Source organism: Oryctolagus cuniculus, chromosome 8, assembly GCF_051225735.1.
Source record: "Oryctolagus cuniculus isolate XC-2025 breed Fujian yellow rabbit chromosome 8, ASM5122573v1, whole genome shotgun sequence".
Taxonomy (NCBI): domain Eukaryota; kingdom Metazoa; phylum Chordata; class Mammalia; order Lagomorpha; family Leporidae; genus Oryctolagus; species Oryctolagus cuniculus.
This window is the reverse complement of record NC_142874.1, coordinates 116,880,748-116,901,437: the sequence shown is the minus strand read 5'-3', so window position 1 is coordinate 116,901,437 and position 20,690 is coordinate 116,880,748. Positions and strand designations below refer to the sequence as shown.

General features: G+C 46.1%; 1 protein-coding gene and 1 pseudogene across 7 annotated transcripts in view; both read left to right on the top strand.

Moving 5' to 3' along the window:
* The window catches only part of ANXA3 (annexin A3), a 64,514-nt gene that overhangs the window by 33,356 nt on the left and 10,468 nt on the right, over positions 1–20,690 (top strand). For all 7 annotated transcript variants that reach the window (XM_089303187.1, XM_089303188.1, XM_089303189.1 and 4 more), the window contains 6 exons: positions 3,612–3,702; positions 8,815–8,894; positions 11,793–11,849; positions 12,159–12,252; positions 13,922–14,017; positions 20,617–20,675. In XM_089303187.1, coding sequence (XP_089159313.1) covers positions 3,612–3,702; positions 8,815–8,894; positions 11,793–11,849; positions 12,159–12,252; positions 13,922–14,017; positions 20,617–20,675 — 477 coding nt within the window. The remainder of the gene's footprint in view (positions 1–3,611; positions 3,703–8,814; positions 8,895–11,792; positions 11,850–12,158; positions 12,253–13,921; positions 14,018–20,616; positions 20,676–20,690) is intronic.
* LOC149125125 (COP9 signalosome complex subunit 5 pseudogene) lies at positions 15,697–16,951 on the top strand (annotated as a pseudogene).

The following is a 20,690-nucleotide window of genomic DNA, read 5'->3' as shown; positions in this document are numbered from 1 at the left end:
CCTTGGCTCCTTGCTTTCCCATACCCTTCAAAGCTCTCAGATCTGTCAGCGAGTCCATTGGTTCCGCACCGACGTCGGTTGCAAATGTGTGCACTTCTCGCAGAATACTCTGCTACCAGTCCGTGTGGTCATCAGCATCCTTTGCCTGAACTGCATCTGATATCCTAACTGGTCCTTTTGCTTTCATCTTTGCCCAATTCAATTTCATTCTCCATAGAAAAGCCAAAATGATTTTTATGAAGTTATTTTTAAAAACCTAATGATGCTGTTCCCCAGCAGAAATCTCCAGTAGCTGTGGACACATAGATGCCACTTCGTGACCTTCATCATCCAGTATGCACTGGCTCCTGTCTGTCTCTGGACTTTTAAACTCGGTTCCCCCAGAGACGCTGAGCCAGCAGGCAGGATGTGCTGATTGAAAGATTTAGGGTCAGGAACTTGTTACATGATTGACGGCTGGTTGGGCAAATCAAAATCTGAAGGGCAGGAGGCTGGCCTTGTGGCGCAGTGGGTTAAGCCGCTGCCTGTGACACCAGCACCCCATGTCAGAGTGTAGGTTCCAGTCCTGGCTGCTCCACTTCTGATCCACCTTCCTGCTAATGGTCCTGGGAAGGCAATGGAAGATGGCCCAAGACTCAGATAGAGTTCTGAGCTCCTGCCTTCAGCCTGGCCCAGCCCTGCACGTGGCAGCCGTTCAGGGAGTGAATCAGCAGACAGAAGAGCTCGCTCTCTGTCACTCTCTTTCTCTGTGACTGTGCCTTTCAAATAAATGAAGATAAAGAAAGCAGTCTGCCGGGCAGGCTGTCAGACCATTTTGTCTAGAGGCATTGCACAGAATGAATCAGGCTCACAAAGAATATAGAATGTCTAAGATAATCTCAGTTGCATATAATCAGTTGTTAGTGGGCTTCAACTCTATGCACAACTACAAAATACCTTCACAGAAACACCCAGATTAGTGTTTGATTGAATAACTGGTGGCTGTTCCCCAGCCATACCCACCTTCCTCGCCGTTCACTGACAGAGCTACCCTGGCCTCTGTTTCGTTGTTCCTTGAACATTATAGACTTATTCCTATTTTGAGATCTTTTTACATGATATTCCTTCCAACTGGAACACTTTTTCTCCAGACATTTTCTGTTAACTCTTTCGGTTTTATCTTTTTATTATACCTGTTACCACTCAAAATTATTTTGTCTAAATTTTTTTGTCCTTTTTGTTTGTTATCTTTTTCCATCTAACTGAAAGGCAGGTGGCCTCAGAGTCTTGGTCTGTACCTTCTGACCCTAGAGCAAAGCCTGACGGGAAGTAAATCACCGTCTGCCTTCCCTGTTTTCTGGTCTGTGGACGAGGTGTGGGCATCTGAGAAGCAGAGGGCGAGATGGGATAGGTATGCGTGGGATTTATGGCAGGAAATGCCAGTGAGAGATACGGAGGAGACGGAGTAGGTGGGTAGGTAAGCCATCACTGTGGTGCATCACCGGCACCTGTGAAAGGGAGACGGGTGGAAGCAGATTTGAATAGGAAGAGCTTCCGGGTATGGTGAGCCCTGAGGAGGCCTTGGCAGGCCCATGGGGAGCCCCTGAGCAAAGGTCACCCCTTGGATGAGCCTTATGTTGGCCAAAATGGTCCAGCTCCAGTGCCCCGGCTGTGTGCAGTCACTGGCTGAGAGCAGCCTGCAGAGAACATGACCTTGGTGTGAACTCCATGGCAGAGCCCAAGGCTGTTAGCCAACCATGACTCTGCCACAGACTCTGGAAGTGAGTGAAGGGATGGGGTGCCTCAATGGCTGCCACAGTGGGAGGGCTCAGCAGGTGAAGCAGAAGATTAGATTTATCGACAAGGATTAGAAAATTGTCTCTCATACACAGAGGAAATCTGAAGTAAGAAGTCCAGGGGCTGGCACTGTGGCACAGCAGATTAAGCCCCAGCCTGTAATGCTAGCATCGCACCTGTTCCTGTGTTCCGGTTGCTACACTTCTGATCCAGCTCCCTGCTAATGTGCTAAGGAAAGCAATAGAAGAAGGCACAAGTGCTTGGGTCCCTGTTATACCCATGTTGGGGACACAGATGGAGTTCCAGGCTCCTGGATTTGGCCTGACCCAGCCCAGCCGTTTGGGGAGTGAACCTGCAGATGGAAGACCTCTCTCTCTTTCTCTCTGTCTATTTCCATGTTACTCTGCCATTCAAATAAGTAAATAAATCTTTTTTTTAAAAAAAATCTTATTAAAAAACTGAACTATAAGAAATCCAGGACTGGCTGTGGTGGCACCACCATTATCAAGAACCCTTAAAACTTGAGTTTCTGACTTGTTCAGTCCACAGCTTCTACTTTTTGTTCGAAGATGGTAGCTCAAGATTCAGCCAGTATATCTTCATTGTATGCACATGCTACTTCTTCCCCTATCTCATGGTCAGAACTTGGTAAAATGCATAGATCTTTCTGTACAGGAAGCTGAGAAAATATGACTTTATTTGGGAAGCTATCTGCCACATTAAAGATTGGGCCTCTGATACTAAGCACGAAAGACAAAAGCGATTGAGGGCAACTGGCAATCTCCCACACAGGAGCAGAATCAGTTTCCTCTGTTCGTGTGCTGCGTTGGCCTTATCTGACCAAATCCTGGTACCAGTGTTGCCCCTGGAGTCACAGTGTGATTCAGTAACCTCAGCATAAACAAGGCTGAGAGTGTTCCTCCTGGTGCCCACCAGGCCAGGAACACACATTACTGAGATCTGAAAACCGCCCAGTGTGAAGACCAGCCAGCACAGCAGTGCAAGAATGAACCAGGTCAAGAGTTCTTCTCCTTCAAAAGGCTTCCATAGCCTAGGCAGCTCCTGTCAAGAGCTTCGGGTGGTCACTGACGTCATCCATAAGAGTGTTAATTGTTAAATTAACAACAGGAGTCACTGTGCACTTCCTTCCCAAGCAGGACCTCTGTCCTCAATGAGTTGTATTAGAATTAACCATAAAACTTGTCCTCAAACAGTTTTATGTGAGTGTGTGTGTGTGTGTCTGTGCAAATTGTTGAAATTTTTACTTAGTGTAGAGTTGGTCTTCTGTGTATAAAGTTAATTGAAAATGAATCCTCATGGAGAATGGGACTGGGAATAGGAGACAAAAGGGGGTGGGGTGGGAGTAGGGGTGACAGGGCAGGTACAGTGGGAAGAATCATTATATTCCTAAATTGTACTTATGAAATTTTACTCGTTAAGTAAAAGGGGTTTTTTTGGGGGAAAAGAAGAGTTCATCTCCGAACACAGCAGCATAGTTGAATGCTCAGTAGGGTTAATCTTATTAAATTATCATGTGTGATCTTAAATAACATCAGCTTTTTCCTTAATGTTATTTCCTCTCAGAATTATCCCATTGATTTTTACGCTAATGTGGGAAATTTTCTTGAAAACTTTGATGTCATTTTACTCCAGATGAATTATGTTGTTTTCATGCTAAAATGTGTAGAAAATTAGAAAATTACTTTAGAGCCACATGAGATCTTACATTGATTTACTCAAAACTGTTTTTTCTTCTGTAGAACATAAGACATTATGAAATTAAGGTCTTTTTTTTTTTAAGTATCCTAAAAATTAAATTTCCTTTTCCTTCTTAGGGAACTGGAACAGATGAAGATGCCTTGATTGAAATCTTAACAACCAGGACAAGCAGGCAAATGAAGGAAATTTCTCAGGCCTACTATACAGGTTATCTTGTTTTCTTCTCACTTTTACCACTGTCCACACGTATATGAGCCAATGCTACTTTTCCCAGAATCCCACCCGTCTTGTCTTCATAAGCTGTTTTGAGAAGGCAGGACTTAAAGAAAGGAAGTAGACTCTACATTGGACCAAAGACTGGATAGTCAGGGAAAATCAGAATATTATCTGAGCTAGAATTTTTCCCATAGCAGTGGCATTAACATTTTATATTCATGATACTAGAGCTGCCGTGGAATTCACTCTCAACGTCACTGCCTAATTCAATCAACCACTCTCATCAATGTAAAGACAAATCATTGTGTATTTTTAGTATATGTTAAAAACCACTCAGATTAGCTTGTGATTTTTGGTGTGAGAAATTAGACAAACCGTTTGGGGGAATGTGTGGTGCATGTGTATCCAGCCTAATGAGCCATCGCCCTAACAGTGTGTTAGCAATGTAAAAACAAAAAAGGCTGTGGTGCAGCTTGAACCCTAGGCCCCCAGGGATAGAATGACTTCCTGGGTGAAGTCTCTGGCCCCACGAGACACCAGCTTGCAAACTCAGGTGCTCCCGGGCCACACGGCACTTTCAACCAACTGGCTGCAAAGTCAAGGTTCTCAACTATGCCCTCAGGTTCTATATTTCACTAGGACAATTCATAGAAAACTCAAGAACCTGCTTTACTCACAATTACAGTTTTTTATTTATTTGAAAGGCGTAGTTAGAGAAGGAGAGGTGGAGGGAGAGGGAGAGGGGGAGAGAGAAAGAGAGATTTTCCATCTGCGGGTTCACTCCCCAGTTGGCTGCAATGGCTAGAGCTGTATCGATCTGAAGCCAGGAGCCAGGAGTTTCCTCTGGGTCTCTCATGTGGTTACAGGGGCCCAAACACTTGGGCTGGATCAGAAGTAGAGCAGCTGGGACTCGAGCAGGTGCCCATATGGGATGCTGGCACTGCAGGTGGCAGCTTTACCCGCTACGCCACAGCGCTGGCCCCACAATTAGAGTTTTATGACAAAGGATAGATATTAGGGCCAATAAAATGAAGAGACGTGGAGAGAGTTCTGGGAGAGTCTAATAGGAAACTTTCTTTCTTTTTTTTTTATTTTTTATTTATTTATTTTTTTGACAGGCAGAGTGGACAGAGAGAGAGACAGAGAGAAAGGTCTTCCTTTGCCGTTGGTTCACCCTCCAATGGCCGCCGCGGCCGGCGCGCTGCGGCCGGCGCACCGCGCTGATCCGATGGCAGGAGCCAGGAGCCAGGTGCTTTTCCTGGTCTCCCATGGGGTGCAGGGCCCAAGCACCTGGGCCATCCTCCACTGCACTCCCGGGCCACAGCAGAGAGCTGGCCTGGAAGAGGGGCAACCAGGACAGAATCCGGCGCCCCGACCGGGACTAGAACCCAGTGTGCCGGCGCCGCTAGGCAGAGGATTAGCCTAGTGAGCCGCGGCGCCGGGGAAACTTTCACTCTCCCGGCACATCGATGCATAATTACCAGCCAGCAGACTCATGCAACCTTTGGCATCTGGAGTGTCTGATGGGAGGTTATTACATAGGCATGATGGATGGACTCACTGTCCTCATGATTGCACTCAGAATCCAGCCCCTGGCTCTCCCCAGATGTTGGACCATAGCATATGGCTCAAAGCCTCAACCTTTAATCACGTGACTGGTCTTTGTGATATGAGCAGCCTCCATTCAGCATCCTCTTGTGACCATAAACTCAGGTGCGGTTCAGGGGGCCACCATGAATAACCAGAACACTCCAATTGATTGGGAAATTCCATAGTGGGAGGGGGTATCTCCCAGGAACCAGGCCAATTCTTTATTATAAAACAGCCCCTTCTAACCCTCCCCAAGTGCTATAAGGGAGCCATGGTTTCTATGTTTGTATATCAGAAGATCAGTTGTGTATCTAGGAGCTTTGGCAGTGGGAGAAGTCCAAAGTGAGGGTGTACTGATCCCAGGACGGATATGAGAGAGGTGGCTTTGGGAAGTTCTCACCGGAAGGTGAATACCTCAATGGCAGGTAATGGCTCTGTTATTTATGTACTAATCAGTGTCTGCTCAGAGAAATAGGAACAGCACTGGATATTTGAACAGGGAAAGTTTAGTATAGAGAAGTGCTTTGGTGCCTTCTAGAGGACTGAAATACACAAAAGGAATGCAGCGGGCGACAAAGGAAAGAGGTAGAGATGATCAGAATCTACAAGTTCAGAAGAGGGACATCACCAGGCCCATGCTAGGATCTCCAGGCCTCCGGGGGAGGCTTAAGGAGCCAGAGTTTAAGTTTCTAGAAAGAGGGTCTCATCTGGCTGGAGCGGCTACCACCGAGGGGTGCAAAGTGCCTTGTCCTAGGTGCCTGCAGCCCAGTACTTACTGCTGTGAGAGTGGAGGCCTTCGCTGGGTTGGCTCTGATGTGAATAGCAAGCAAGGCCCCTGTACTTCCTTCTTCCTCCTGCCTGCCTTCTCCCTTGGCTTCCCCTGGTGGGGGAACCTAACTGGGCATGGGCAGAGAAGGATAAATTGGGAGTGAGAGAATTGTTCAATAATGGGCACAAGTGGATGCATTGTAGGAATACCTGGTTTAAAGTATTTCAGTTAAAAATGGTTAATTTATAGAAACATCCTAGGAGCCTTATGTTCTACTCCAAAGATGCCACTTGCTGGCATTTCTTAGAAGAGCTGCTGTGAGTTCCCTGGGGCCCCACTGCAAGTACAAGCAATCCCAGGTGGAAACGCTGTGCGAGCAGGGATTGTTGTCTGCTTTGCTCCCTGCTCGCTCCCCAGGGCGCAGAACAGCAGGAAGTAAGTTCAGATACATGTATATTGAAGGAATGTCCTCAACATGAAGGCTGGCTCCTGAAGAGATGAGTGAGGGGCCAGCATTCGGTCTCTGCCTACAACACTGGCATCCCATATCAGAGTGCCAATTTGGGGCCCAGCTGCTCTGCTTGTGATCCAGCTCCCTGTTAACATGCCTGGGAAAGAGAGGAAAATGGCCCAAGTACTTGGGCCCCTGTCACCCACGTGGGAGACCTGGATGAAGTTCCTGGCTCCTGGCTTCAGCAAGGTCCAGTTGTTCTGGCCATTTGGGAAGTAAACTGGCAAATAGAAGATTCTGTCTCTCTCTCTCTCTCTCCCTCCCTCCCTCGCTCCCTCCCTCTCCCTCTCCCTCTCCTTCTCTCCCTCTCTCCTTCTCCCTCTCTTCCTCTCTCCCTCCCCCTCTCTCTTTCCTTCTCCCCCTCTCTCTCCCCCTCTCTCTCCCTCTCTCTTTCCCTCTCTCTCCCTCTCTCCCCCTCCCTCTCTCTGTCTCTCTCTCCCTCTCTCTGTAACTCTGTAACTCTTTCAAATAAATAAAAATAAATCTTGTTAAAAAGAGAGCCTAGTGAAAGTTCTAGGATTTCGGGATGGTGTTTTGCAAGTATAACAAATGTTAATAGCTCAAAATTCCCAGAGCCTCAGTTTCTGTGTTGAACTACTAAACTCTCTAAGGCTACATGGAATGGGATTGCATGGAGGTTACTTTGATGACTAGAGGTGAGTGATGCCCTAGCAGATCCAGAAGGAAACGGTCTCAATCGTGTTTAGCCAAGATCTGTGGAGATTCAGGACACAGCACTGCCCTGGGAGCCCAGTGCTCTTCCACTGTCAGCGTCAGACCTCCAGTGCTGCATGTGGTGATGTCTGAATGCAGTAACTCTGGGCCTCTGCCCCTTTGCTTCTGGTGCAGTTGACACCAAGCCAGAGCATTCTCTTCCCTGCTGACCACGTGGTGTGTGTCTGTCCAAGACATATATTTGTCCTTGGCTGCTGGCTTCTGTTTTCTGCCTTATTTCTGGGAATCTTTCACTTCTTTGTCTTTGCACCTCTTTCTGTGCGGCTCATTCCCTACGGGAGAAGATTCAACAGGTTCAGGAAGTCACTGTGTAATAAACAGCATTAATTTGGGCAAGGTTCTTCAAGCAGGTCATCTCTTAGCTACTGACTGGATAGTTGGCTTTTTCTTAAAGTTTATTTATCTACTTATTTGGAAGGCAGAGAGAGAGAGAGAGAGACAGAGACAGAGCAGACAGATCATCTATCCTCTTATTCACTCCCCAAATCTATCCTCTTTTTCACTTCCCAAATGCCTACAGCACCCAGAGCTAGGCTAGGCTGAAGCCAGAAGTCAGGAACTCCATCTGAGTTTCCCATGTGGCAGGCACTTGGGTACTTGGGCCATCATCTCCTGCCTCCCATTTACATTAACAGGAAGCTGGATTGGAAGCAGAGGTAGGACTCAATCCCAAGCACTCCAAAATAGGATGCAGGCGGCCGGCGCCGCAGCTCAATAGGCTAATCCTCTGCCTGCGGCGCCAGAACCCCGGGTTCTAGTCCCAGTTGGGGCTCCAGATTCTGTCCCGGTTGCTCCTCTTCCAGTCTAGCTCTCTGCTGTGGCCCAGGAAGGAAGTGGAGGATGGCCCAGGTCCTTGGGCCCTGCACCTGCATGGGAGACCAGGAGGAAGCACCTGGCTCCTGGCTTCGGATTGGTGCAGTGTGCCGACCATAGCAGCCATTTGGAGGGTGAACCAACGGAAAAGGAAGATCTTTCTCTCTGTCTGTCTGTCTGTCTGTCTCTCTCTCTCACTGTCTGACTCTGCCTGTCAAAAAATAAATAAATAAAACAAAATAGGATGCAGACATCCCAAGTGGAAGCTTAACCTTCTGCACCACGACACCTGCTATTAACTGTGTAGGTTCTTAAACTGTGTGTATGGTATCTTGCTAAAAAGGTCAAGGTTCTGTTACTGTGGAAGGAGATAATGGAAATCAGAAGGCAAACTAGCAGCTTGCCCACCCTAGCTTTCCCACTATCCACGCCTTATTCTTGTTGTCAGATGAAAGCAGCCATGATTTGATCCAGAATGGCAATTCTTTCTGTTCTTTTGCATCTACCATAACACACAATATGAAAATCGTTATAATGTGTCCTCTTGCAAGAGAAGCGCAGGAGGATGTTAAATTGAAAAGCAAAATTACTTTTATCAGACACTCATTCTTTCCAGTGTTCGCTTTTAAACTTTTCTGTTTTGTGCAGTTTTTCCAGGGTTAATTTCATTCTTATTTCCTTTCAGTATATAAGAAGAGTCTTGGAGACGACATTAGTTCTGAAACATCTGGTGACTTCCGGAAAGCTTTGTTGACTTTGGCTGATGTAAGGATGTGTTTTTTACTTCTTGACTCCCCAGTAAGCTGCCTGCTCAATAATAAATTTTTAGGGAGTTTAAAAACAACCAACCAGAGACAATGAGATTGCAGTTTTCCTTTGAAATGATTTGTTCATATTACATTTACGTTGCCACGAGGCGGGGTAATATTTAACCTAGATTGTAAACATATACATAATTAATGTAGCAACTAGAAAACTTATTAGGATCAGTATATGAATTAAAACATTTTGATCAGGTTTTGGAATATATTAGGAAATATTCTGAGAATTGTCTGACATATAGTAAACTGTTCATTTTCATTTTAAATGTCTTGTTTTTAGGACTATGTTTATTTTCTTCTGATTCCAAAGAATATATATATATATTGTTAAAGATTTATTTATTTATTTGAAAGTCAGAGTTACACAGAGAGAGAAGGAGAGGCAGAGAGAGAGATCTCCCATTCACTCCCCAATTGGTCACAACGGCCAGAACTGTGCCGATCTGAAGCCAGGAGCCAGAAGCTTCCTCCAGAGCTTCCCACGTGGGTACAGGAGCCCAAGGACTTGGGACATCTTCTACTGCTTTCCCAGGCTATGGCAGTGAGCTGGATCAGAAGTGGAGCAGCCAGGACATGAACCAGAACCCACATGGGATGCCAGCACTGCAGGTTGTGGCTTTACCCACTACGCCACAGTGCCGGCCCCAAAATATATATTTAGTTAGCTTTCAAATTAAGTGGGAAGCATGAAATGGAAGAATTATCTGCAGAGATGAATATTAAATTCAGAAATGGTCAGTCTCAGGAGTTTTGAAAACTGGCTCTCAACTTTATCCTTGCCATCTTGAAAAGCTGTTAAGCCATTAATCACCATGTGGCCAAGGCCACACCTTGGGGTGGGGAAGTCCAGGGGGAGATGTACTCACCGATGGGCGATGGGCGAGAGAGGAAGTGATTTAAGCTGTAGCTCACCGACTTCTTCCAGCTGATTCATGCAGCTCCTAGTGTGTGAGAAAATCCAGATAATGATCTCAGCACCTGTCAGAGTGAGGCAGACGCCACTGGGTTTCAGTTGTGGCAAATGGTGAAACCAAATGTGTGAAGCATTGCTGCAGACTTACGCTCTCCGAGCCATCATGGGTCCTAAGTGTACATCCATTCACATCAGGATGGAGCACACCCCAAGCCCGCATCCACCCACCCCTGGGAAACTGTGGGGTGAGGCCCCAGGGCAGGGAGTTAGGCTCAAGCACTGCTGAGAGCCCAGGCTGCCTGCTGAATTAAGATTCTGATAGTAGCAACCTCCTAAGGTGCTGTGAAGATTAAGAGAGTGGGAGAGCGAGTGAAGTGCTGGCACACAGAAGGCGATCAATACATGGCCCTGATGGTTTATTTTAAGACCCATGATAATCAGCATTTTTATTACTGGAGCGGAGTGCAGGGCAGCAAAGCAATCATGGCATCATGTCAGCAGCACAGAAAAGAAACCAGACATGCTTGAGTGGAGGAATAAGTCCATGTTTAACCATCACAGACAAATGTTCGTCCACCTGTAATTTCCAGAATAACCCAGGCAATCTGTTTTCCCTTTCTGACTCCCATCTTTCTGTAATGTGAAGCACCTGTGCACCACCACACACGCACACTCAACCCGCAGCCTTCAACATCAGAGTCGGTGACACACTTTTAAGGTTTTTTTTTTTAATAGACTATTTTTAGAGCAGTTTTAGATTTACAGAAACGTTGGACAAAAGGTTGCAGAGAGCTCCCAGAGGCCCCTCCCCGCGGTGGCCCCCAGTTTCTCCAATTTCATTAGAGTGGTACACTTGCTGAATGAAGACTAAGTCAGGAGTTTGCCTTAGGGATCACTCTTTCCTGTTGCACAGTTCTGTGGGTTTTGACAAATGTGTAATGATACACCTACCGTTTTTGCAATTGCTGGACCATATGATAAGAATATATTTATCTTTAAAAGAAACTGGCAGGAGCTGGCATTGTGATGCAGTGGGTTAAGCCAGCATCCCCTATGAGTGCCGGTTTGAGTCCTGGCACTTTGCTTCCAATCCAACTTCCACTAATATTCCTTGGAAAGCAGCAGAAGTCGGTTCAAGTGCTTAGGCCCTTGCCACCCACATGGGAGACCTGGATGGAGTTCTTGGTTCCTGGCTTCAGCCTCGCCCAGCCCTGACTATTGTGGGCATTTGAGCAGTGAACCAGCAGATAGAAGATCTCTGCCTGTCTCTGTGTCTCCTTTTCTCTCTGTCGCTCTGCCTTTCAAATAAGTCTATATTTTAAAAATGAAAGAAAAGAAAAAAGAAACTGGCAAAGTGTCTTCCAAAGTAGCTGTCACATTTTCTTCGCCACCAACAATGACTGAGTTCCTGTTGCTCTGTGTTCCCATCGGTGTTGAGTAGTATCAGTGTTTTGGGTTGTAGCCATTCTAACAGGTGTGCGGTGGCTGTTTTAATTTTTAGTTCCTTGGTGTTGTATGATGTTGAATATCTTTACACGTTCTTTCTTGCTATCTGTTGACCTTTGGTGAGGTGTCTGCTCATATGTTTTGGGTGGTTTATTATCTTATTATTGAGATCTAAGGGTTCTTTATGTATTCTGGGTACAAGTCCTTTGATATTTTCTTCCAATCCATGCCTTGTCTTTTATCCTCTTAAAACCTTTGAATTCTCAGAAGGGGAAAACTGAAGCTCCTAGGGTTGTGTGATTTGCTACAAATTTCATGACTCTCCAGTGTCAGAGCCAGAGCTGAAGCCCCGAGGCCCTGGCACCCCAGCGCTGCCTCGTGCCCATGGGGCGAGAACCTCCCGGATGCAGGCTGGTTGGAGGGCTGAATGTTGGAACCTCCTGTATTGAAAGTACTTCTCACATTTTCCTCACTCCTGTTTAGGGCAGAAGAGATGAAAGTGTGAAGGTGGATGAGCATTTGGCCAAAAAAGATGCCCAGGTCAGTAGCCCTGACTGTCCTTGCACAGAGAGATGGTGCCACCTGGCACCGTCCTACTCTTGCTGTCTGAGGAAGATGTCTCAAGATACCCCAGACTCTGCCTTCCCAGGACTCGTTCTCACTCCCTCTGCCGCTCCACCTGCAGACTGACAGTCTGTGGAGAGTGGAGGCTTCGATGCTAGATTATCTCACTGACCTTTAATATAAAGCAAAGCTCGCACTCTTCTCCTTCTGCTCCCTGAGAGAGAGGAAGAGCTGTGCCTGGGCTGACCTGCGGGTTCCCCCCACCCCACCCCCACCTGTCTCTAGATTCTCTACAACGCTGGTGAGAACAAATGGGGCACAGACGAGGACAAGTTCACCGAGATCCTGTGTTTAAGGAGCTTCTTGCAGCTAAAACTAAGTATGGTCGTCCTGTTGGGTTTATGTCATTTTTGCAAATGTTGGGGAGTTTCGTGTACAGAGTTCTGGAAAATGCAGTTGAAAATTGCAAAATCAGTTCCCACTCATAGATAAACTTTTCAGGCAGTAAAATGGAGAAGCTGTGTGCTAACTCAGGACAGTGGGGTTACTACTGCTTCTCTCGGGGACTGAGCAGCTGGGGAGGAAGGCGGCAGGTGGGAGAAAGAGGCTGCCCTACAGGGAGAGAGCAGGATGGGTTCCCGTGGGATGGAGAAGGCTGACTGCAATGCTGCCCACCCCCTCTCCCTCATTAGCTGCTGTCCAGAAAAGCCAGACTCCCTGCAGGTGAGTCTCTGTCCAGGCAATAATTTTGATTGACATTCAGCTCTGCTAGGAAGGCCAATGGGGAGTGAAGAGCACAAGCTGTTCCTGTCAGGCCAACTATTCTGTGGAACTCCTGGGCACCCTCTCTCACTGCTGCACCTCCCCAGCCCTTCTGGCTGCAGTAGCTCTCAGAGACCCGGAGCGCCCTTCACTGTGAACTCTCCTGACTGTGGCTTCCAGGTGCTAGAGAGCACCCCAGGGCCTGCCCAAGCTTCTGCTGAAAAATAAGGAGACCTAAGCCATAAAGTCACACAGTACGGTGACTTTTTAATTCTGAAATTGTCCTTCCTCAAGTCAGACATTAAAATCAAATTTATTTTATCAAATGCTGGTTATAGTATATTCTAGTTGCTTTATTGATGTCTTTGTTTAAAAAAAATAAAAATGAAGCAATGGTAGACTTCTCTCCAAAATTTCTTTTTTCACAATTCACTTGGAGAAAAATTCACTTGACTTAGGAAATTTGTCTGTATACTTGGTTACATATGACAGGTTTTTTTCTTTAAAAATTTTATTTATTTATATGAAAGGCAGAGTGACAGAGAAGAAGGGAGACAGAGAGGAGGGAGAAAAAAATCTGCCGTCAACTGATTCACTCCCTAAATGGCCTCAACAAAGCCAGGAGACTATAACTTCATCTGGGTCTCCCACGTGTGTGGCAGAGGCCCAAGTACTTGGGCCATCTTCTGCTGCTTTCCCAGGTGCCTTAGCAAGGAGCTGCTTTGGAAGCAGAGCAGCCAGGATTCGAACTGGCACTCAGATAGGGGATGTGGGCATTGCAGCGAGTGGCTTAATCAGCTGCACCGCACGGGCTGGCGTCATTTGACAGGTTTTGCTTGAACAGAAAACTCCAATGCTTAGAATGATTTGCTCAACACAAAGAAATCCCCGTAATTAAGATTTCTTTAGCAGATAAAACTTATTTTGCTAATGACCACAGTATAGTTTCCCAGATGCTGCTATAATTTTCTAAATAGCTTGCCTAATTAGATAAGTAATTTTTCATTTACCCTTTCTGGCTATTTTAAATGCTTCCTGTCTGAGAGGAGGGAAGAGAGAGGGAGATCATTGAAGAAAATGGCCTGTGAAGTTCAGGTTTATGATACATGAGTGTCTTAAAAAAGAAACAAAACCCAAAAACTTCTGTGCTCTAAGTTTGGTGGTTTACAGAAGGAGTTTTAGAGCTTGTAACGTGATCGACTGCATATCCGAGTTAAAAAAAAATGAATATATTCAAGAGTGGTCAACTGGGATGCTTTAAATATTTTTGTGGTGCTACTTTTTAGCTTTTGACGAATACAGAAATATTAGCCAGAAGGACATTGAGGACAGCATCAAAGGAGAATTATCTGGGCATTTTGAAGACTTACTGCTGGCCATAGGTAAGCCCTTAAGTGCTAATAAATGGAGTTGCTGTGCGCTTCTTTTAACTCACTGTCAAAGAAAGCTGCTTTCATGTAAGAATCCTGACTGATCTGTCTCTGCGCTCCCTGGAGACTCCACACAGCCCAAGGTACACAAAATGGGCTCAACAAATATTGGTAAATAGACACATAAAGAAGTTATCTGTTTACATTTTACTTTCCCTTTTAAATTTTACTTGGTTTGTCACCATGTTTAAACTGTAGGTTTTTTTGAGAGCCAACATATTTATCTTTCTACTGACATTTTTTTTTTTATTGAAGCTTATTGAAAACAGAGACCTAACTCAATTCAGTCATTCTCCATATTTGGTTACTTCTGGAATATATCAGTAGCGTCCCAACACTGAGCCCACGTTGGAGGTACAGATCTTGTTCCCCTTGGTCGAGCGAGCAGAGGACATGTCAGAAAGGAAGCTTCATGCTGAATGTGTTCCTACAGGCACATGCATCAGCCAGCAGTCAACACAGTTCAAGTCCATCTGTCTGCTCAGTGTTGTCTCGGCAGTTTGTCATTTCAGGCACTAGGAACCCAAGACCACTGCGTTCAACAAGCAGAGACACTTTTCCAATGCAGCCCTTGACCTTTCAAATCAAGGAGTCAGGCTGCCAAGTCTGGTAAATGCCTGTACACACACAGGATTGTTGCAGATCCTAATCCACTCTAATGGCAGATGGCTGCTGAGCTTTCTATAAACTCCCTGTCTGTCTGGGGCAGGGTACGCCACCACGCCATATCCCTGCCCCAAGGAGCAGTCCCCTCTGGCGTCTGTGCTGGTCATCAGCGGAGATGCCCGAGAGTAACCTCTTCCAGGGTGAAGCTTCTGCTGTGTCACTCACATGTTAACCACTGCTATGGAGGGCGAACTCCCAACTAGGGCACTTCTCATTCTGTGTCTGAATCAACCCTTCTCTGGCACTTCCGTTGTGCTTGGTGCTGTGGTGAACTCTTTCTGAATATGAACTCACTGAAGCCTAATCATGGTTCTGTGAAATGAGTTACCTTGGCCGACATGGTACACCTGAGGCACAAAGAAGTTAAGTTACTTCCCGAGCTCACCCAGGGAGCTTTGATAGAGCCCGGGTCCCATAGCCCGTGATATTGGCCAGCTACTGGAGTGTGCTGTGGTGTAGACATAGACTGAGACACAGACTTTCAAATTACAGAGACCATGCCAGAGACAAGCACCCTGCAGATGGCAAGCCCTGCTCTGAGGGTCTCATCCACTTACACTATTCACTTCACTTCTGCAATTCTGTTCAGTGCCAAGAGCAAGGCTCTTTAGCCACGGCTGGCTCAGAAGAGCAATACTGTTGACTTCAGTTGAAGTACTAAAATGCAGGCCAAGAATGGGGTGGGGGTGGGGGTGGGGGAATGTTCCTTTTTTAATTAAAAAAAAATGCATTGACATCAGCCTCCATAATTAACTTTGAGAATGTTCCAATCACCATGATAGCCAGTTAACTTTTTCATTTCAAGCTTTTAATCTTTGTGTTAGTTTTACTGTGATTTACTTTCCCTGTTCTTGCAAAGCTTTAATATTGGAAAAACTTTATTGAGATGTGCAGATTCTCACTCACCCAGCTAAGAAGCATTCTTGGACATATACACTGAATTGTCCCTTACGTTTGGACTATCATGGACATTATTTTTAGCAAGTAAAAAAAGACTTCATAGTCATGGCTGCCTTGCAAAGCTAGTGAGAATTTGCACCTGTGCTGGGAAGGGTCCAAAGCCCATACCCAGAGACTTCAGCAAGGTGCAGCTGCCTCTTGGTCATGGACATCAGTTCCTGTGGTTCCTCAGCAAAGGCAGCATCTGGGAGTGAGATGGCCCAGAAAACCCAGCATATCAATGAAATCTTCAAGTGCGACAGAAAACACCACAAGAAATCCCGGTGGTACAGCCGCGGACTACAGATCACCATCACTTTAAATCCTGCGGAATCTCAGCATTGGCTCTACGGAAAGTGGTGGTGCGTGCCAGATCCGGAGGAACTTGGCAGTGATAGGCGTGATGTTAGAGAAGGTGGACGGTGAAGCCATGATCGTTAAGGACAGTTGTGCTTTGCCTGTAGAGGGCACTGAAACCACGTGAATACTCTGACTACTGTGCATGCGTGCAGGGCTGCACAGACAGGAAACACCAAGCAGGGCAGCCGCCTGCAAGTGCAGTTGGCTTGGCTCGTGGCTACCCAGGCCAGGGCTGCTGGGTTTCTGGGAGGTTAGTACCTAAATGCTTGAGTAGAGGTGATCATTGATCCAACCAGACTGATAGCTGCAGGGAAAGTGAATCTTGGCACCTTTAGAACTTGCCCGAAAGGTCACAGACCTGATGGAGGACCTTCTGAGCACCAGGCTGTCCCACTTAATAAAATGGAAGACTTTGGTGTGCACTGCAAGCAACCTGTGTCTTAGCAGTCTCATCGTTCAGCCCCTCTTTGGCTCTCGATTTGATGACCTTTTGTGGAATAAATACTGGGCGAATACCCTGAGTTCCTCCAGTTTGCTTCCTAATGCAGACTGTATCACTGATCTTAAAAGCTGGAAACTTTAGAAGCCCAGATGAGCTGAGGGGTTTTTATGCTGGATTTAGAAACACATGACCAAAAAATCAGAAGACGAACTCACCGAAGCCACCAGAGACAGTTGTCGGAAAGCCCTAGGAACCATCCATGGGTTGATGTCTCAGGTGATCAGGAATTGCTTAATCAAATTAACATCTCTTAAACAGTCACCACGCAGGACTTTTGCGTGAAAGCTAGTAGGAGAAAAATACTCAAGTCACAATTTAAAACCAGTTATCAAAAATCCCATTAGAAGTATAAGGTACTGTGAACTGTCCTGTAATAAAGTCTTTTTTTTCATCTTAAAGAGTTTTATGATTTAACTCAAGTTCAAAATACCTCTCACTCATTCACTATTTCAGAACTGTTAAAATAAAAGCTCTTTAAGAAAACATGTTCATTGAGATATAAGTCACATATCATAAAATTGAACCAAAGCTATGCACTCAGTGATGTTTAGCCTGCTTATAGAGTTTTGCAGTTATTTGCACATTCTACGTTAGGACACTTTCCTGAACCCCAAAAGAAACCCTGTAATCTCTTGACAGCTATTCCCATTCCTTCTTACCTCTGCACCCGCCAGCCGTTAACCTACTGTCTGTCTCTGTGCCTATTTTAGACGTTCCTAGACAAGGATCCTAATGCAGTTTGTCAACACAGTTTTTGACATGAAAACCCATCTGAGCCATATCATCTCAGAAGTGACTCGTTGTCAAATAAAAAGAAAATCCAGACTTGGAAAAGCAGCGACTTTATTCCAAAGAGCACCCCGGCCTCAGAAATGTCCAGGAGTCTCAGAACTCACAGGAAAGGCTCTCCTTTTGTAGGGAGAGGTAGTCGGACCTGAACCTGAGCTGTTAGAGGGCAAGCGGACCAACAGGACCCACAGGGGTGGAAAGCACAGGTGTCTTGCTGTGGTCTGCTAGATTCTCGTGATAAGCTAAGGGGGTGTGTTCTGCGTGTTGGTGTCTGCTCAAGTCTAGGGGTAAATCAGAGTTCAGGAGCCAGGGGGGAGGAGAGAGGCCCAACTCAGATTGGGTCAAGACAATGAAGAGGACAGGAAATGGGTAATTGTGAACTCTTGGTCACAATAATGAACTCTAATGGACTCCTACCTATTCTGTTGAGTTAAAAAGCAAATTTCTCTGTTCCAGTTGCTCCTCTTCCAGTCCAGCTCTCTGCTGTGGCCCGGGAGTACAGTGGAGGATGGCCCAAGTGCTTGGGCCCTGCACCTGCATAGGAGACCAGGAGGAAGCACCTGGCTCTTGGCTTCAGATCGGCACAGTGCGCCAGCCGTGGCAGCCATTTGGGGGGTGGACCAACGGAAGGAAAACCTCTCTCTCTGTTTCTCTCTCTCACTGCCTAACTCTGCCTGTCAAAAAAAAAAAAAAAAAAAAAAAAGCAAACTTCCTTACCACTAAAACTTAGTGCCACCTCCCCAGATTTTCAGACATGAAGAATAAACCTGTTAGTTAAGAATAAGAGAACAAGAGGGCAAACTAAAGGGAGAGAGAGGGTTATAAAAAGAAAGGATTGTACAAATCCAGCTTTGGGGTTGGGGGGGGGGGTGTGATTGAAAACCTTAATAGGATGGTTTTTTTAAAATTTTTAGTATTTATTCAAAAGGCAGAGAGAAATATAGACAGACTGATCTAGAGCTCTGCCATCCACTGGTTCATTCCCCAAATGCCCACAAAAGCTAGGGCTGGGCCATGCTGAAGCCAGGAGCCCAGAACTCTATCCAGGTCTCCCACGTGCACAGCCAGGACATAAATACGTTAGCCATCACTGCTGTCTCCCTGGTGCACATTAGCAGGAAGCTGGAGTCGCAGTCAGAGCCAGGACTCAGACCCAGGCTCCCTACTGTGGGATGTGAGCTTCCTGAGCAGTGTCTTACCCCCGTATCAAGTGCCCACCTGAATGAGATTTTTGATTGAATTGTTAAGGCTTGGTTAATATGTCTGAGAAAATTTAGTGCTACTTTGAATGATTGTTTTTTAAGATTTTTATTTATTTGACAGGTAGAGTTACAGACAGTGAGAGAGACAGAGAGAAAGGTCTTCCTTCCATTGTTTCACTCCCCACATGGCTGCAACGGCTGACGCTGCACCGATCTGAAGCCAGGAGCCAGGTGCTTCCTCCTGGTCTCCTTTGTGGGTGTAGGGGCCCAAGCACCCGGGCCATCCTCCACTGCTATTTCAGGCCACAGCAGAGAGCGGGACTGGAAGTGGAGCAAACAGGACTAGAACCCGGTGCCCGTATGGGATGCCAGCACCGCAGCGGAGGATTAACCTAGTGTGCCATGGCGCTGGTCCCATGATTGTTTTCTTAGACAAGGTCATATCTGACAATTTTCATTGTTTGCCCCAGATTCCGTATTTGTGTTTCTAATACATTTCTCCTTTGATTTTCCTTAAATCACAGACACAAACCAAAAGATTTTTGGCTTTCCTTTCCAGAGTCTGTAAGCCACTATAAGCAAGTCATTTATCTTGAGGCCGGCGCTGTGGCGTAGGGGGCTAAGCCTCTGCCTGTGGTGCCAGCATCCCGTGTGGGTGTCGGTTCTAGTCCCAGCTGCTCCATTTCCAATCCAGCTCTCTGCTGTGGCCTAGGAAAGCAGTAGAAGATGGCCCAAGTCCTTGGGCCCCTGCACCCACGTGGGAGGCCTGGAGGAGGCTCCTGGTTCCTGGCTTCGGATCGGCCCAGCTCCAGCCGTTGCAGCCATTTGAGGAGTGAACCAGCAGATGGAAGACCTTTCTCTCTGTCTCTCTCTCTATCTGTAACTCTACCTCTCAAATAAATAAATAAATAAAATCTTTAAAAAAAAAAAAAAGGCAGAGTTACAGAGAGGCAGAGGCTGAGAGAGAAAGAGAATGAAAGAGAGAGAGTCTTACATCCTCTGGTTTATTCCCCAAATGGCCACAACTGCCAGAGCTGTGCCCATCCGAAGCCAGGAGCCAGGAGCTTCCTACGGGTCTCCCACGCGGGTGCAGGGGCCCAAGTACTTGGGCCATCTTCTACTGCTTTCCCAGGCCATAGCACAGAGCTGGATTGGAAGTGGAGCTGCTGGGTCCTGAACCGGTCGGTGCCCACATGGGATGCCAACACTGCAGGCGTTGGCTTTATGTGTTATGCCACAGCGCCAGCCCCAATAAATAAAATCCTTTAAAAACAAAGTCATTTATCTTGTTCTGAGCTGCAAAATTCATTATAAAATCCATTCACATTTGATGAGATTCTTACCTGCAGATCAGATTTAAGATTTTAAAAATAATTGTCTTGCCCTCAGAAGTTGTGTTCCCTGTAGAATTTTCTATTGCTAACTATGTTCCCTTTATTTCAAGGATAATTTACTCCATGTTTTTGACAACTTCGTTGTTTTATTTCTACTTCAGTTGTTTAGAAAGATTTGAAAGATTATAGTATGTCCTGGATGGCTGGGTTTCAATCACAGGCACTAGTTCTAGTGTATGACTCCAACCAGTGTACAAATTCTAATCCAGCCATTGAGAAGAACATCTTTCCATTGGAAAATCTGGTTTTAGACTGAACTCCAGCTCCCCTTCTTACCTGACGAGTTATTTGGTGCAACATCTCTGCAGTCACCAGGCCCAAGCTAATCAGCTGCAGCCAAAGAAGTTAGGCCCAGAGCGATGGTTGCAGCCTAGGGAGACGGCAGTGTGAGCGTAGGTGTTCAGGGTGTCTGGGACCTAGAGATGACTCAGGCTCTGTGGGAGTTTCTTTGGCAGGTAATTTTATTTTCCCCCTGGCTGACGATAATTACTGTGCTAAACTTCTGTGCAAATATGATGTTAAAAGCCTTTGAAATTCAGGCTAAGCCTGCCTTTCATTCTAAATAAAAGCCAGTAGTGGAGAGGACAAAGATAACATGACGGTCTAAAGCATCTTTGTTTAAAACGTATTGCTGTAGACTCATTCAGTTTCTATTAAATGAGGCCAACCGTTGCTTGCCTTTTTTTTTTTTTTTAACAGTTCATTGTGTGCGGAACCTGCCTGCCTTTTTAGCTGCAAGACTGTATCAAGCTTTAAAGGTGGGTCTGGAAATT